The 16,807-nt window shown below is 28.7% G+C and overlaps 1 protein-coding gene and 1 long non-coding RNA gene across 5 annotated transcripts in view; one reads left to right on the top strand and one right to left on the bottom strand.

Moving 5' to 3' along the window:
- LOC107439128 (sodium/potassium/calcium exchanger Nckx30C) overlaps positions 1–11,655 on the top strand; it is a 247,483-nt gene extending 235,828 nt beyond the window's left edge. For all 4 annotated transcript variants that reach the window (XM_016051620.5, XM_071181363.2, XM_043039974.3 and 1 more), the window contains exons 8-9: positions 5,163–5,299; positions 10,286–11,655. In XM_016051620.5, coding sequence (XP_015907106.1) covers positions 5,163–5,299; positions 10,286–10,544 — 396 coding nt within the window. In that variant the 3' untranslated portion in view covers positions 10,545–11,655. The remainder of the gene's footprint in view (positions 1–5,162; positions 5,300–10,285) is intronic.
- The window catches only part of LOC139425698 (uncharacterized), a 105,973-nt gene that overhangs the window by 83,458 nt on the left and 5,708 nt on the right, over positions 1–16,807 (bottom strand). The gene's annotated exons all lie outside the window — the stretch shown is intronic.

Here is a 16,807-nt window from a genome sequence, read left to right as displayed (position 1 = left end):
TGAAGCATTCTCTCTCTTTTCTAAAAGCTATCGAAATTTAGTAATTTTATTATTTTAAGACCCATAGTTATTCATATAGAAATTACTTATATATCTAAGAAAACTGTCGTAGATTGCTCTCAATTTATATTATTCATTCGCTAGATAAAGTTAAAATACTTTCTATATTAAAACTTATGATTCATGGAAACTCATTGACTCATAAATATGCACCATTTATTGAAAGAAATGACGCACGAAGCATTAAATTTTTCTTTTTTAAACGAAGTAAGAATAATATATTAATAAAATTGAAGTTGCATGGCTATTGGCATTTTAAGCAATTTGCATTCCTCTAATCTTATAAAAAGTAATTGAACGAAATATTTTATTTGCTATAGTAGCGAACAAAAGTGCTTACTCAAAAATTATTTTTGATTTTATAGAAATTCCTAACTATTTTTTTCTTTTGCTCTAAATAAATAACGTAAGTCAAATTTATGACTTGCAGCCCAGAAGCTAAGTATATTTTAAAACATATTTGGAAGATAAAAATAAACGCTTTTAGAGACAAATCAAATGTTTGTTTGTTTTGGCAATAGTTAGTAGATCTGAAGATGTAATCTAAAAACTCGTGTCGGATACAATTATCTGTATTATTTTCTCGAATTTCCTTTTATTAAAAAAAATATTAAATGAAAATTTAGATAAAATAGAGTAAAAACATTTCAATTGATTTTAAAGCGTGATTTTAATTTATCAGATGAATTTAGGTAAAAGTTATATTATTGGAAAGTTAAGATTGTTTTTGGTTAAGAAATTTTTCTTGCAATCAAAGCGAACGTTTACAGCTGAAATATGAAATATCCAAACATTACTTCAAATAGCAAATTGAAAATCCATTTTATATCCCGTCTGACACAAGCAATTGAATCACAATAATCTATACAATAAAGACTAAAAATAAGCATAGAAAAGGTTGGTAAAATATTATTTCGATATCTGTTAAGCATCGATACAGTTTTGATTAGCAAATTTTTCTTACAATAGAAGCGAACGCTTATAGTTGAAATATAAAATATCTAAACTTTACTGCAAATAGCATATAAAACAATTATATACCACACTAAACATAAACAATTGAATCACAATAACCCAAACAATAAAGCCCAAAAATATGCATAAAACAGGCTGGTTAATCATTATTCCGATGTCTTTAGGTATTAATTCGTTTTTGATTAATAAATTTTTGTTACAATCGAAGCGAACGCTTATAGTTAAAATATAATATATCTAAACGCAAATAGAAAACAATTTAATAATACACCAAACACTAACAATTTAATTGCAATAATCCGAGCTATAAAGACAAAAAATATACATAAAAGATGCTTATATCATTATTACCTAATTAAACACTAAACTTGATTCAAGTTTAAAAGCAGAGGGAGGCAAATTATCTGGAAAAAATCACATATTAGGCAATTATGTTCCCTAGCTCTCAATAAAATTACATAAAAAATTGTTTCTGTTAATTCAAAAGCTTTTCCTTCTACAAAAATAGAGTTATTATTATTCGTATTAAAAAATAAATAACCGGAATAGCTTTTCAGGGAATTCCTATAAAAACAGTCTCAAGAATCAATGACGCTACATTAGGAATCAGAAATAAGTATTTTAAAAAGATTATAAGCCTAACGTCTTTTCAACAAAAACTTTTTTTATTAATGCTTACTTTCATATAGCTTCAATTTAAAAGAACATCTAATTTTTCTTCAAATCAATTCCGCCGGCCTGGCAGTTTAAGAATGCATAAAAACAAGTGCCGTCTTTTTACTGGTGAATTCTATAACAACCTGCTTCCGAATCTTTGCAATAGGCAAACTATTCCACTTTAGGAGTACCGCTTAAGAACATAAAGAGGAAGAATGTCGTTTTCTTTTCCGTCTGTTTATTCTAGTCATTTTTGTCACAATTTCCGACTTTCTGTGCCAGAGAACAGTCCTAAAAACTGAGCTCTTTTATTGGGCTTCATTCGAGCGCCAATAAAGGGCTTCAGTTAAGCCAAATGTGTTCAGGAAAGTGGAACTTTTTGGTAATAAAATTTGTAACACCCGAACAGAAGTCTATTTATCTATTTTACTTTTTGACTGCAGCAATCAATATTTGTCGAATCAGACAAGTTTCCCCTTACTGACAAAGATTATTTGTTTTAAACTGACTACTCAAAGCTGTAAAATGAAATTTAAAATGCAACACGGGACATAAAAGTTGATATTATAAAGCTGTAATATCAGATACAGTATACTTACATACCAAAGCAGAACTATGTAATTTAGTCCTCCAAGTATTGACCCCTAGTAAAATTTCTGAAAGTGACTCATTATAGTGGGGCCAGTTATAAATTCCTCTCTTTGGTGAATTTTGGAGATTAGAGCTTCAGTCAATTATAAGAACTATTTTGAGAAGTTAACAAGGCTCGGAATAGTGAACAAATCTAAACCTTCCAGCATCGTAGAGTCACTCCGCTCGGCAACTATGTTAGGCCTGATACAATCAAACAATGAAATTACTTCTGAAAAAAAATCAAAAGAGAAGTCCTTAAACCCGGTGATTGCGACAACTTTAAACAGCATTGCACAGACATCAGTCTCAAAAGGAAGACTGGTTCAAGGTGTATCTGCACAAATGGTCCTAGCAAAAGCCAATGGGTGTTTTTATGAGCATAGCACTATGTGACTTTTGTTACAATCTAAGAAACGCCCTAACTATTGAGAAAATACTTTTGAGTTTCATTAAATAGTCTCCAATTTCTAGTTTATTGACTGTACCTAAAAAAGCAGAAAACTTCAGAACACTATCGCAGTACAGTTATAACTTAAGTACGCGATTCGGATATTGATTATATTTAATGAGTAATAAGTTAAAGTTCAAAAATGGTTTCATTTCATTCTACAGCTACAAACAGTTTACTATTATTCTCAGTTTACTTATCGTGCGTTAACAATTCGTTAAAAAGAAATTAAGATCCTTTCTTGAGATGCATCATAGTTTTTGTAAACCGTGGTAACTATTCTAGCTTAAACCTTAAGAAATTAAATTCTATTATCGAGAATCTCAGAAACCCAAATTTAAAAAAACTCGTGTGATAGTTAATTGCTCTAGTGGCTACATATCCAGCTCTTATAAAATGCAAACTTGAACTGTTGGGATAACATAGTACGAAACTTTTTTCGAAAATAGTATGTTGATGTTTATGATCATTAACTTTGATGAAGCAAAATTGGCGAACAGAAATAGTTGAACTTTACCCCTTTACTACAGAATAGGCTGGTGAGTATATTTCCTAAAAGACCTTGCAACTAATGATTTATGGATCCAGTGTTTATTGCTTATGGCTTGAGGGCCCAGATTATGATACTTGAGGCAGTTTACTTTTTTTCCTTATACCAAAAAAATTTGAAATTTTGTAAGGCGAATTGATGAACGTCTAGTGCTGCTCCTATGATAAGACATACGGTTAGAAAGGGTTCAATAATTAGTGCGACCGGTATAAATCAAACAATTAAAAATTAAATACATAGACGATGCACATCGCCTAGTGACAGATATTTGCATTTACAAAAGAAATTTAAAGGAATAATTTCTTCAAATCTTGAAATCCCCGAAAATTGCTATGCAATCTTAAAAAGTTTGCTTTGCAAATCCTGCTCGCATCTCTCGCAATTAAGTTTTCCATTTAAAATGTGTTAGCATAAAATTTTAAAAATTTAAATCAATTATTAAAATTTTTAAAATTTTAATATTTTAATTCCTCTTTAAAAATGTGAAATTTTTAGTCAATAATAAATTATTGAAATAAAAGGTTTTGAATTGAAATGAATGAAGACATGCAGTTAAAAAACTTGCAGAAACAAAACAATAATTATCCTTTTGAAAAACAATTACTACTAATACTTTGTTAAAAACACATTTATTCATTTATTTTTCCAATGCCCACCCGATTTATACTCGTCATTCAAATATCAGTAGGACATATTTGTTAGCCACTCTTTCAGGGGCACCACATTAGGTGGGCCTACGCTACTCCCACAATAAGGACAGATAGTTCAAAAGATGAAATAACATCCCCGCCTTAACCGGGATTCGAACCCAGAACTTTCGTGATGCGAGTTCCGCTCCCTGACCACTACACACACGTTCGATAAAACACAATTATAAGTTTCAGAACTTTGAGTTATCACTGTAAAGCCATTATTATTCTTACTATTATTATTATTATAATAAATAAAACTTTTATTATTGAACCTGCATAAGTTTAATTTAAAGATAATATAGAACTTTATTGGTATGAATTATTCGCTTTTAATCTGTTAATTCTTCCCAACTTATAGCTCAGTTTGCTTCAGCTTTTTCTTCTCCACTAGAGAAAAGAATTTTCGTTCAGAAATTTGTAAACATGTACTTTCACGCTTTTATGCTTGACAGCTCACACACTACATATTTAAATTTTTTACTTCCAACACGAAAAAGAAATGAAGACTTTCTTTGCTGCGGTGTAAGAAAAATATATACATAGATTCAAATAATAGCTTAGTGATATGGAAACAATGCAAAGTGCATCAGAATATCGGGTTCTTGCAACTCAAGATAAAGAAAATCTCTGATACACGAACCCTTTTACTTATGACCTCAGTATTAGCTGATTTTTTTTCTTGCACGTTAATAGTCTGGATAATGCTAAGGACGAGTCTCAATGTTAATTCAAAACAACGCCGTATCAAATATTGAATTCGTTGAAATATACGAGCTTTCTTGTCTAAATCTTTTATGTAAACTAGATTTATTATTTGTTTACGTATTTTATTGTAACTGAGATTATTTTAGTTGTGTGTGCCTGGCAACCTTGCGTAATAAATTTACTTATATTTCAAGTAGCTTCGTGTCTGATTTTGTGCTAAGCAAGAAATAAACCAAATATTTCTCTGTTAAAGAATAAAGAATGTGTCACCAAAGAGAATTTGCATTTGATGTGCTTGGCTTACTCAAAATAGAATGGAGAAAACAGTTGCTAACATAAACAAGTGTCACGTTTCAACAGCCAATCAGGATCACTGGCATCACGTGCATGAATTTAACTATATGTTTTACTTTTATGCTCAAATTAGTTTTGTTTTTCTTAGGTTATGGGATTAACATTTTTGGCTGCCGGTACAAGCATACCTGATCTGATAACCAGTGTTTTAGTGGCTAGAAAAGGATTTGGTGACATGGCAGTATCCAGCTCTATTGGAAGTAATATATTTGATGTTACAGTTGGGTAAGCATTGCTGATTTATACAATAAGTTACATATGCTGCATTATGAACAATTGATATAAAGGAATGAGAGCATTTTTTTAAAATTTAATTAATTTAATACGCATATTTTAAAGCTTAATGTTTAAAATGTTCATAACTTCCTTTTTCGGTATAATATCTTTTCGGTTAAATGAGAATTGTTTAATGATACTGAAAAGGAACCGGATATTCTATCCCTAACCATATAAAAATGGACAATATTGTAATAAGAAACTGAATCGATTTTTAAAAACTTTTCATTTGTGTTTGTGGTAATCCAGTATTAAAATCAAATTTAAATATGAATGCATAAAATCGCTAAACATACGTTTTCATTTAAAAATCGATTCTGCTTTTGAAATAAATTAAAAGTTTACTAAAAATATTTTAATAATTTTCGCTTAGAAGAAATCTATTCAAAAATATATTCATATCTCTCTGAGATTTCTAAATTGGAATTTCTCTTTTTATAGCAAACCTCGCATTCTTAAGCCAAATAAATAAAATAAAAAAGAAGCATTTTCCTGAACTTATTATTTTTTGTTTAAAAAATCATCTTTTTCCATAAAACTATGTTTATTTAGTAAATTAATTTTGGGGACAACTCACTGAAAAATTGTAAACATAAAAAACAAAATTTTAATGATGATAGAAGCAAGAATTTTTCAATATTTTATCTTTTACCAACTTACTCTTGCACTTTTTTAAAGTTTAAAGATTCGTTCAGGTGCTAAGCAACCATTAAAAAAGAGGTATGGTGTTTTCGCATTTTTATTAAAAAGAGAGGATTATAAGCCTAGCACAAAACTCTCCTAACCGAAAAAAATTCTTTATGAATCACCGAAATAATTATATTCGAGTAACAAAAATTATTTTGAAAACCCCGAGTTTACTTAAGTATAGAAGCTAGTTTGTAATTTTCTTATTTTCAGAGATAAGCCCTACTAATAAGTAGTGGAAATGCTAACTTTCTAATTTGGATTGCAGTGATTGCATGGCCTTTTATTTAAGCACAACCACTCCTGGAAAAAAAACCCATTTGTGTACGCACTATTACTAAAAATCCGCAGCTGGAGAGAAATCGTTCAATTTTAATATATTGAAGCAGTGGTGGCTCAGGAGATCAAGCGCTAGCCCTCGATGAAATGATCCGGGTTCGAATCGCAGCGATGGCTGGTCGATACGAATTTCCCTCCCGGCTAGCACAGACATTAGTGCTGACTTAAAATATCCTCAGTGGTAGATGGATCATGTCGTAGATCCGGTGTAAGACTAAACGTAGGAGGTTTCCGAGCTTTTCCTCTCTACATAGCGCAAATGCTGGTTAGTTTCAACAAAACTCTTCCACGAAGGCAAAGAAGATTTATGAAAATTCAAGCACTTCCTTTCTTGGAAAACAAATTAAAATATTGATTTTTTCATCCTTGATGGTCTTAAAAATCAAGTTGCAGATTCAAGTACACAATGCACTACTGCTGCATAAAAATATAAAAATGACAACGAGCATACTGTACACTCCCCATCTTGATCATCGTTGTGCGTTATCCCTCCTAACTTGAACTTAGTTGATTTGTCCATAAACTAAAATAAATGCATTTTTAAAAGAAATGAGTGAGTATTACGTTTAATCCAACCATTCCGCCTTCTAATGCCGCTTCGGAAGGTTACCACAAAAAGGAAACAAAACAAAACAAATACTTCATATAAAATGAATGCCTTTTTGACGAGTATCATCAATGAATTGCAATGTTTTGAAGCTGTCTGCCGGATCATTAAAACAGCTTTTCCGAAGCTCTTTCACCAAGGAAAATAAAAAGAAAACACAGTTTATGGGTCCTAGACTTGAAGAAAAGCTGTAATTTTAAGCTATCTAAGCCATCTTGCCTTGAAGAATTATCTGGGATTTAGAACACACACAAATGTATACTGAATATTTTAGAAATTATTAAACTTTTTTTAATTTATTTGCTCAACATTAAGCATTTTGACCGATTTGGCAAAATTTTTCCATCTTATTCTCATTTTTTTAAAAATATTTATGAGCCCAGATAGTGAAGCATAGAAGTTTCTAAATATGGAAAAATTAAACCACAAACGCACTTCATTTTCTCAAAACTGCGGCTTTTCTATATTGACGTTTTGCGCTATTTTCAGAATAAGCACAGAATGCGCTGGTTAAAGAATGACGAAGCTTGAGCTGATAGTCATGACTTACTGTTACAAACTCACAGAAATTGTAAAAATAGCATATTATTCGTCAAAATTACATCATTTCATGCGACGACAGATGCTTTTAACACTAGGTTTATGGGATGCGTCATTTTGACGCATTTCGAATTTTATTAGGAAGATTACAAAATCCGTTTGTATTTCATTTTATCTCTTGTAATGACTTTTATCCATTAATCGAGGTAAATATATATTGAAGTCAATTTTCGTCAAAAGCGTTGAAATATTGAAATTCTCTTTGTGGTATAGGAGAGAATGGGGTCAATTGTAACATTTTTTACTTAACTATTTTTAACTAACAAAAAATCCAATATATTGTTAGTATTAATTGACAGACGAGTAAAGTAGACTATCCTCTACTAGAAAAAAAATAAATACCTTATTTTAAATGTTATTATATTAGTTATTAACAATTTTTGACAGTCGTGCACTTGTTACAATTGTCCCCACTTACGGGGTCAATTGTAACAGTTCATAAATTCAACTAAAACATAGTTAATTATACATATTATCATAGTTGTGATATAATTTTTAATTGATCAAAATAGTAGTGATATTTTAGGAGTAAAAATAATAATGAGCAGAAACCTAAAGGGTTAAACTTTTAACTTTAAGGGGTTAAAAATTTTAATTTATGCTGTGAAAGGTGACAAATAAAATAATGCACATGAAGCATAATATAAATGATATAGGAAACTATTGGTGGTTCTTAAAGAGTTAAGTAATGGTTTGTAAGCATAAGATTATTTATTTTCAGCTGTTTCAATCGTCCCTTTACTTATTGTTACAATCGTCCCCAAGACGCCATTTCAGCTTTATTTGTTAAAAACAATGCTAGTTAATTAACAAAACTAACTTTTTTTATTGATATGATAGTAACTCTTTCAAAAGTACATAAAATTGGTTGCCAGCAGGAGTGTACATTTATATTTATTAAATACACCTTGTGCTCCACCTAGGAACCAAATCTAGAACCCGACACTCGAAATTTTTCCTCTGTTACAATCGTACCCTGTTACAATTGACCCCACTCTCCCCTACCTATCTCTACGGATACGCGTCAATTTGACGCTATCGTAATTTAGACAAAATTTTGAGTAAAAATGCAAACATCACATCAATAATAAATAGGAATGTATCGATAATACTTCGATCCGTTATCCGATATTTGTTATCTCAAATGAAACAAGCGATAAACAACTGTTGTCTATAAGCAATAATAGAAAAAACAAACGCAGAGTGTCAGATTCTGAAGGTTTCAGTTGCTTAGTTCGAGTATTGAAAAAAAATACTAGAATATTTCATAAAGATATCTATCACATATTTTCATTTTTTTTTCTAATAGTATATAATTACATTGCTTTCTAAGCACAAAGATACCAACTGCTCCGGACAGGCCAAAATAATTTTAAAAAAAGCGTTAAATAACTACCAAGTAAATTTTGTGAACATAAAGTGGCTATATAAACCTATGAATTATTTAGAAACAGTGATGGACAAAAATCTACTAAATCGAATTTATTAAACCAAGATTCGCAAATGATAAAGTATATCCGGAGCAAGTTGGCATCTCTGTATGTGCTGTTATATGCATTCGTTGATGCGTCAAATTGACGCGTGTTCGTAGAGATAGGTAGGGGAAGAGCGGGCAAGATGGACCGCTTAAGGAAACTTGGTTCAAAAAATAGTAAACTAGAGCAATTTTATATCTTTTATATTGTAAACATATAGTGGGAACATTGCTCTTACATATCTCATACAGAAAATAAATAAATAATAAAGTTCAATAATAATAACTTAACATAAACAAAAATGGAAGATTGTCCCATCTTGCCCGGGCTACCCGGGCAAGATGGGCCACATAATTATATTTCAAAAATCACCGAAATTAATGTCAGAATAAGAGAATAATCTACAAAAAAAAAACGTTCCTAAACATCACAGTTACTGCATAAAAAGCGGCCAAAACCGGAATAAGCACTGTAAGCTTCATGAGCCCATTCTAAGCAATCTGAATATTGTCTGTCAATTAATTATAAATTATTTTTATAAATTTTTTTAAATAATTTGTTAAGTAATATTTGCTAGTTCATATTTCTTTTTGATAATATTACCTTATTTTTTATGCTTTTTGCCAAATCCGGAGAGTTTAATTTTCATATTACACTTTTATTCTACTTTGGCCGTCCCATCTTGCCCGATCCATGTTGTCCGGATAGTACGTTTTTTAAAAAAGATATCCCCAAATTTGTTTAAATAAATAAATTTTAATTTACCCTACTCATTATGTTCGTACAGTAATAACACTACATGGCCACAAATTTGAAAAATTTGTTGCTATGTATTAAACAAATAATATCAGCATACAAATCAGGAAAAATATTTTACCACGATATAAGAAAAACAAAACAATGCTTGCAATTCGGCAACACCTTGTGAACTGACGAAAAAACTTGTGCATATTGAGAACAACAATATTTTCTTTCCGAAAAAGCACTTTAGATGTCGCTATCGTGATGAGCATGGGAAAAAAAGCGATGTCCCGTCTTGCCCATTGTTCCCATCTTGCCCTACCTTCCCCTATATAAGAAACGTCCGTAAACCTAGTGTTAAGAACAGTTTTAAAAAGTTCAATTTTTAACTTGTACATAAGAATATCTTGATTATTATAATTGCCTCATTGAGTATACTTTACTCTAATAATTAAATTGAAAGATTTTCTTCTCTCCCTATTTTAGGCTTCCAGTTCCATGGCTCCTCTCAGCATTAGCGTTTGGACCTGTGAAAGTGAGCAGTACTGGCATGGCCTGCTCTATTATCATCCTGTTTGCGATGTTGATTTTTGTTATAGTCTCAATCGCTATTTTCAAGTGGAAGATGAACATTGGCCTAGCTCTGGTGATGTTTCTGCTCTATTTTGCTTTCGTCGCCATGAGTCTTGTACTCGAATACGAAATTGTTGACTGTGCTGCTATTATGAGTTACGTCTCTGACTAACTTCTCAGTGGTTTAAAAATTGTTCGTCTGTTTCTCCAGAAATCACGCATAATGTCCAAATCCACAATTTTTCAGTATTATAAATTATGCAGAGGCTCTTGTGAACAGGAAAATCACAAGTTTGAAAAGAATACAAAAAAATTGAAAAATATTAGGAAAAAAATCAATCATTTCAAAATCAATTATCTAAAAACAATGTTTTTCGTTCCAAGTGCCCAAATCCACACACGTTTTCTACTGTATAAAAGCGATTGCTTCAAAGAAATAGGTTTAAAAAAACAATTAATGAATAAAAAGATAAATCTATGCAATGACTTTATAGATAAAACACCTTACAGTCTGAACTGTGAAACTTAAACAAAACCATGTTTCCTATTCCTACCAGAATTAGACAGCGGGAAAGCTACAAATATAATTGTCAGATGATTTAGAAGTTTTGAAAGGGATTTAAATTAAATCCAGACAGATGAAACAGTTACCTGGAGAAACTACAATGAAAAGGTTTTTGATGGGAAAAAAATCTGATTGAGAAAGCTTTGAGTAGTACCAAGCCGAGAAGGAAGGTACTATCGTAGATAGCAGAGTTTTGAAGGGGATAAACGCTGTAAGAAAAAAAAATACCTGTAAATGCCTGTCACTGTGCACTCACATTTACAATACACTGACTGAACTGAACTAATCAGAATAAAAAATGCTACTAATAATTATAATGAAATTTACTAATCATGATAAATTATGAAATAAATCACAAATTTTTAATAATTAAAATCGGCTTTGGTTCATACCAAACTAACAAAAAAGATGCGATCAAAGGTATACGCATTAATTATAGGCAAAAATATTTACCATGAATTAACTAAAATCATTAAAATACCTTTTTAACATTTTGTATCAAATTTATTACATTTTTTTATTTTTCTGTAGGCGTTTAACATTTAAAATTTAAATTTTATTTAAATTAATAATAATTATAGAATTTCGAGATTTGAAATATTTTCTACCTCTTTGAATAAGAAGGCAGATTAGAAAGAATTAAATTTTAAAAAAAATAAAAAAAAGCAAAAAAAAACATTCCCTGCTATTGAAATTACATAAATAAAACGAAAAAAAATTCACTGTACAAATTTTTACAGTGAAATTATTGTGCGAAAATTTATTACGAAATTAATACTCAAAAATGTTTTAATATTTTTTTTCCTTCAATTTACTTTTAAAAACCGTCATAATTTTCTTAAGTATCATACATTTTGAATTTATTTTAATCAAATTTCTCTTTTAATAAATAGGAAAAAGAAATAATAAGCATAAAAAGCTTTCTATTAATAATGTGATTTTTTTATTTCAGAAATTTAAGGTATTTTTGAGGTTTATTTGAGGCTGTTTTGAGGTGCAAGGTGAATGTGAGGTTTATTAGAGGTTGATTTCAAAAACAACATTAAAAAAATCAACTTCTCAAGGTGTATAACTAAGGTGATTGAAGTTGTTTTTATTCAAACTTTACATTCTTTTAGGGTTTCTTGAAATATATTTTAGAGAAATACCAGTTTAGGGAGGTTTTTTTGTGGGTGTATGGATCATTTTTTTACACTTGTAGCAAATACGTATACTGAGGTGTGAATAATTTCACCCTATCTAAACTAAAATTATTTCTGAGTTATATATGAGGTTGATTTTGTGAGGTGAAAATAGGATTGAAATTGAGATTTATTAATAATGATGATTTTGGTGCAAGGCATAACCTCAAAACAACCTCAAAATCACTTTATTTTTTGTAAGGGTAATTTTATTTACTAAGTTTGATGGTGATTACTGAATTTGATATAATATATATTTTACTGAACACGTAATTTTTTTTCCAATAACTTGTTATCAAGTTTTGCTTTTCTTTTTAAATTGGGAGTACTGAGTTGTTGTAGATTCTTTAGAATAACATAATTAATTTGTTTCAGTTATTATACTGAACAAATGTAATGTAATTTGTAGGTTACTATGAAGTTGTCAAGTATTTCATACCTATTATGTATATTATACCAAATATTTTTGATATCATTATTAATTAAAGTTGTTTTATTTGTATAACATTAGAAATCTAGCAGCAGAGATAAAATCTAATTGACATGTTTTAACTATTTTAGTCTAGTATAAGGCAAAAAAAGTGCTACGTTGCATTTGCTGACATTAGCTTGATAAATTAATTATAAATGTCAAGACTATAGATTTTAATATGCTAGTCTTCCCTTTCAATTGTTTATCCTAATCTTATCATAGAAAGTTGTTATAAACTATGAAATTTTATGCTTAAAACTATCCTATTAGGATTGCTGGAAAACTTTGGTTCAGTATTCAACGTGTATACCTATTTCATTCCAGATATAGATATGTCTTATTTTTCATTGCTTGTTTTACGAAACTTTCTTATTTCTTTATGGAATTTTTAGAAACGATATTCGTGCTACTTACCAAACAGTTAGATTGTGACAGTATCAACATGAAAATATTCTGAATAATGGATACTTTTAAATGTACCATTATTCAGAATATTTTTTAAATGTACCTATACTTTAAATGTACCATTATTCAGAATATAATAATAATGGATAAAAGTATCCATTATTATGGTTTCTGAATAGCGTTTCTAAAAATTCTTTTTGGAACTTTTAGAAACGATATCCGTGCTACTTACCAAACAGTTAGATTGTGACAATATCAACATAAAAATATTCTGAATAATGGTACATTTAAAAGTATCCATTATTATGGTTTCTGAATAGCGTTTCTAAAAATTCTTTTTGGAACTTTTAGAAACGATATCCGTGCTACTTACCAAACAGTTAGATTGTGACAATATCGACATAAAAATATTCTGAATAATGGTACATTTAAAAGTACCCATTATTATGGTTTCTAAATAACGTTTCTAAAAATTCTTTTTGGAACTTTTAGAAACGATATCCGTGCTACTTACCAAACAGTTAGATTGTGACAATATCGACATAAAAATATTCTGAATAATGGTACATTTAAAAGTATCCATTATTATGGTTTCTAAATAACGTTTCTAAAAATTCTTTTTGGAACTTTTAGAAACGATATCCGTGCTACTTACCAAACAGTTAGATTGTGACAATATCAACATAAAAATATTCTGAATAATGGTACATTTAAAAGTATTCATTATTATGGTTTCTGAATAGCGTTTCTAAAAATTCTTTTTGGAACTTTTAGAAACGATATCCGTGCTACTTACCAAACAGTTAGATTGTGACAATATCGACATAAAAATATTCTGAATAATGGTACATTTAAAAGTACCCATTATTATGGTTTCTAAATAACGTTTCTAAAAATTCTTTTTGGAACTTTTAGAAACGATATCCGTGCTACTTACCAAACAGTTAGATTGTGACAATATCGACATAAAAATATTCTGAATAATGGTACATTTAAAAGTACCCATTATTATGGTTTCTAAATAACGTTTCTAAAAATTCTTTTTGGAACTTTTAGAAACGATATCCGTGCTACTTACCAAACAGTTAGATTGTGACATGTCAACATAAAAATATTCTGAATAATGGTGCATTTAAAATTATCCAATTTTATGGTTTGTAAATGAGGTTTTAAGTCATTAACACACTAAAAAGTAAAGTACGCTTTACATGAAGATAATTTAATTTTACCTGTGTGTAATTAAGCTTAAAAAACTAACTTGAGTGCTCAATCGTGGTATCTTGTATTTCAAATGTTCATTTATAGTTCGAATACTATGAAAAATATAAAAAGATTTAATATAGGTTTGTGTACATAAAATAACGCTACCTTTTGTATCTTAAATTAAAATTAACCTAATGAAAGAAAAGTAAAATAGCAAAATAATTCCCCAAAAACTGGAAATAAAATATTGCACTTTTCGTGGAAAAAAGATTTATTACTTTTAAATTCCGTTTTTTTTTACAATTTATAATGAATGAAATTTACATTTAGAAGCACGTCTGCCAGATTCATTCCCTGACGAGTGGGGCATTTGACGTTTATTAACAATTATTATTTTTTTACTTTTATACTATTAGTTGATCATGAGTAAATAAAAATATCAGGTGACATTTTAATTTTAAATTTTATAATTCTCTGAAAAAAAATTTCAAAAATGTCTCACAGTTTTCCTATCTCGTTTAGTTAAAAAAAAATAATAAAAAAACATTGTTCAACTTAAAATACATGCCCATGATTAAAAAACTTTTAAATTATAGTATATAAAAAGACGTTAAATATTTCTATATCGAATCATGCTACTTTATATTTTGCAAATAAATTTTTTTAAATATTTATTATTTTTTATTACTTTGTTTAATAATAGTCGAAAATTTTTTAATTGTAAGGTATGATTTTTCTTACGTTATTTTAAATTATGTAATTTTACATGGCCAAATTCAAAATTTGAGCAGGAAAGATTCAGAACAGGACTTATCCTGAATATAAATCTGAGTTTATGTCTCAATTACTTTGAATTAATTCAGAGTCTCAGAATTCGTTAATCTCTGCTTCCCTACCCCACACTAACTGATAAGCTTATGGAAGTGCTTAGATCCGTTCAAAAATACAAATGTTTTGAATAAAGAAATGAAAAACAACTTATTTACTAAGCTTATACTAAGTGATTCATCAAAAAAAAATATTTAAAGCTGAAATTAGAATTGAAAATGAAATAGCATATGTAACTTCTTAATTTTACGTGACAATGTGTGACAAAACAGAAATTCGTCAAATAAATATTCCGCCAACTGAGTTTTTTCTTATTTTACGAATTATTCATCGTCCCATTCGTCTGTAATGGTATGCTGGCAAAAAAATGATATATACTTTTAAAATAATTATGTGATTTCTATTTTGATTAAAAATTCTTTTCAAGAAATATAAATATTTTAAAAAAATGTTTTTATTCTCTAATTATCCTTTTTTATGACATATTTTAATATACGGAAGAAATATGTCTGAAAAAATTAAAAGTGCTGCCGTCTTTGAATTTTCCCTGTTGAAATTTTATTTAATAGACGTAGCTTATGAAAGCAAAATTAAAAAAATAAAATTCATGTTTGAAATTAAGCTTCATTTATTTTTTTATTCTCAGTAATGGTGTATTTTTTGCTATTTAACTAACATTTTTTTAGAAATATTACTTTTTTTTTACTTTGCGATATTTTTATAAATTATTTTAAAACTCTTCCTTTCTATAATCCTTAAATCAAATTTTTGTAGACCAGGAAAATTTTAAGATATCTATCAAAATAGTAAGGAAAGTGTTAGATAAACTATTATCCAAAATTAAATAGTTTAATGTTTATCATTTTTAATTTTTTTTTTTAAATATAACAAATTTCTCCATATTCTGAAATGTTCAATACTATTTATACGGGTGAAATAATTTACGAACATTTTAGGGAATGAAGTTTGCACATTTTTCATTATCAAATTTAGCGGAAACAGAAAAGTAATATTTGCAATTATTAAATGTGTTTTTTTTTTAAATATAACAAATTTCTCCATATTGTAGAATTTTCAATAGTATTTATGTGGGTGAAATTATTTACGAACATTTTGAGGAATAAAATTTGCATATTTTTTTTAATCAAATTTAGCGGAATCGGAGGCATATTTAAACCAGATAAAATGTTTTTTAGTTAACTGAATTCAATATTTTGGAATATTTTCCAATTTTACGTTTGATTACATATTACAATTCCACTTAGAGTCAAATAGTATCTGACAGTTTCAAAGTTTAGGTGAACCGAATCAAATTTGAAAATTTAAATGTTTCACTTGTCAGTTATCTATCATTTAAAGTCATTTAGTAGAAATGTGGTAAACTTTTTAAATAAACTTGACAAAGTTTATTTAAAAAGTGCAAAAATGCAAGACAAATTAGGAAAATATGCAAATGAATGTTAAGAAGTGAATAATTTTAAATGCAATTTTTTGCCCGTGTTTTATCAACAGAATAGAGTTTTACAAACAAATATTCAAAATATTTACATTTTTTATGTTTTTTTCTAACATCAAGTTATTTTTTTTAATTGTAAGGAAATCGCTGTTTAAAAGAATCTAGGAAGATTATTATTTTATTACGTACAATTCTGCAAGATATTGACAAAAAAATTTCTATGTTTTTTTTTCAGATTTCAATAGTGAAATGAATTTTTTTATTATTGAATTTTTATTATTTTTTAATCTGCCCGAAAGATTTGGTGCTCAAGAAAAAGTTTAAT

The sequence above is a fragment of the Parasteatoda tepidariorum genome, chromosome 8 (assembly GCF_982258835.1).
Source record: "Parasteatoda tepidariorum strain Cologne lab strain chromosome 8, Ptep-v5.0, whole genome shotgun sequence".
NCBI classification, from domain to species: domain Eukaryota; kingdom Metazoa; phylum Arthropoda; class Arachnida; order Araneae; family Theridiidae; genus Parasteatoda; species Parasteatoda tepidariorum.
This window is presented reverse-complemented; position numbering and strand designations above follow the sequence as displayed.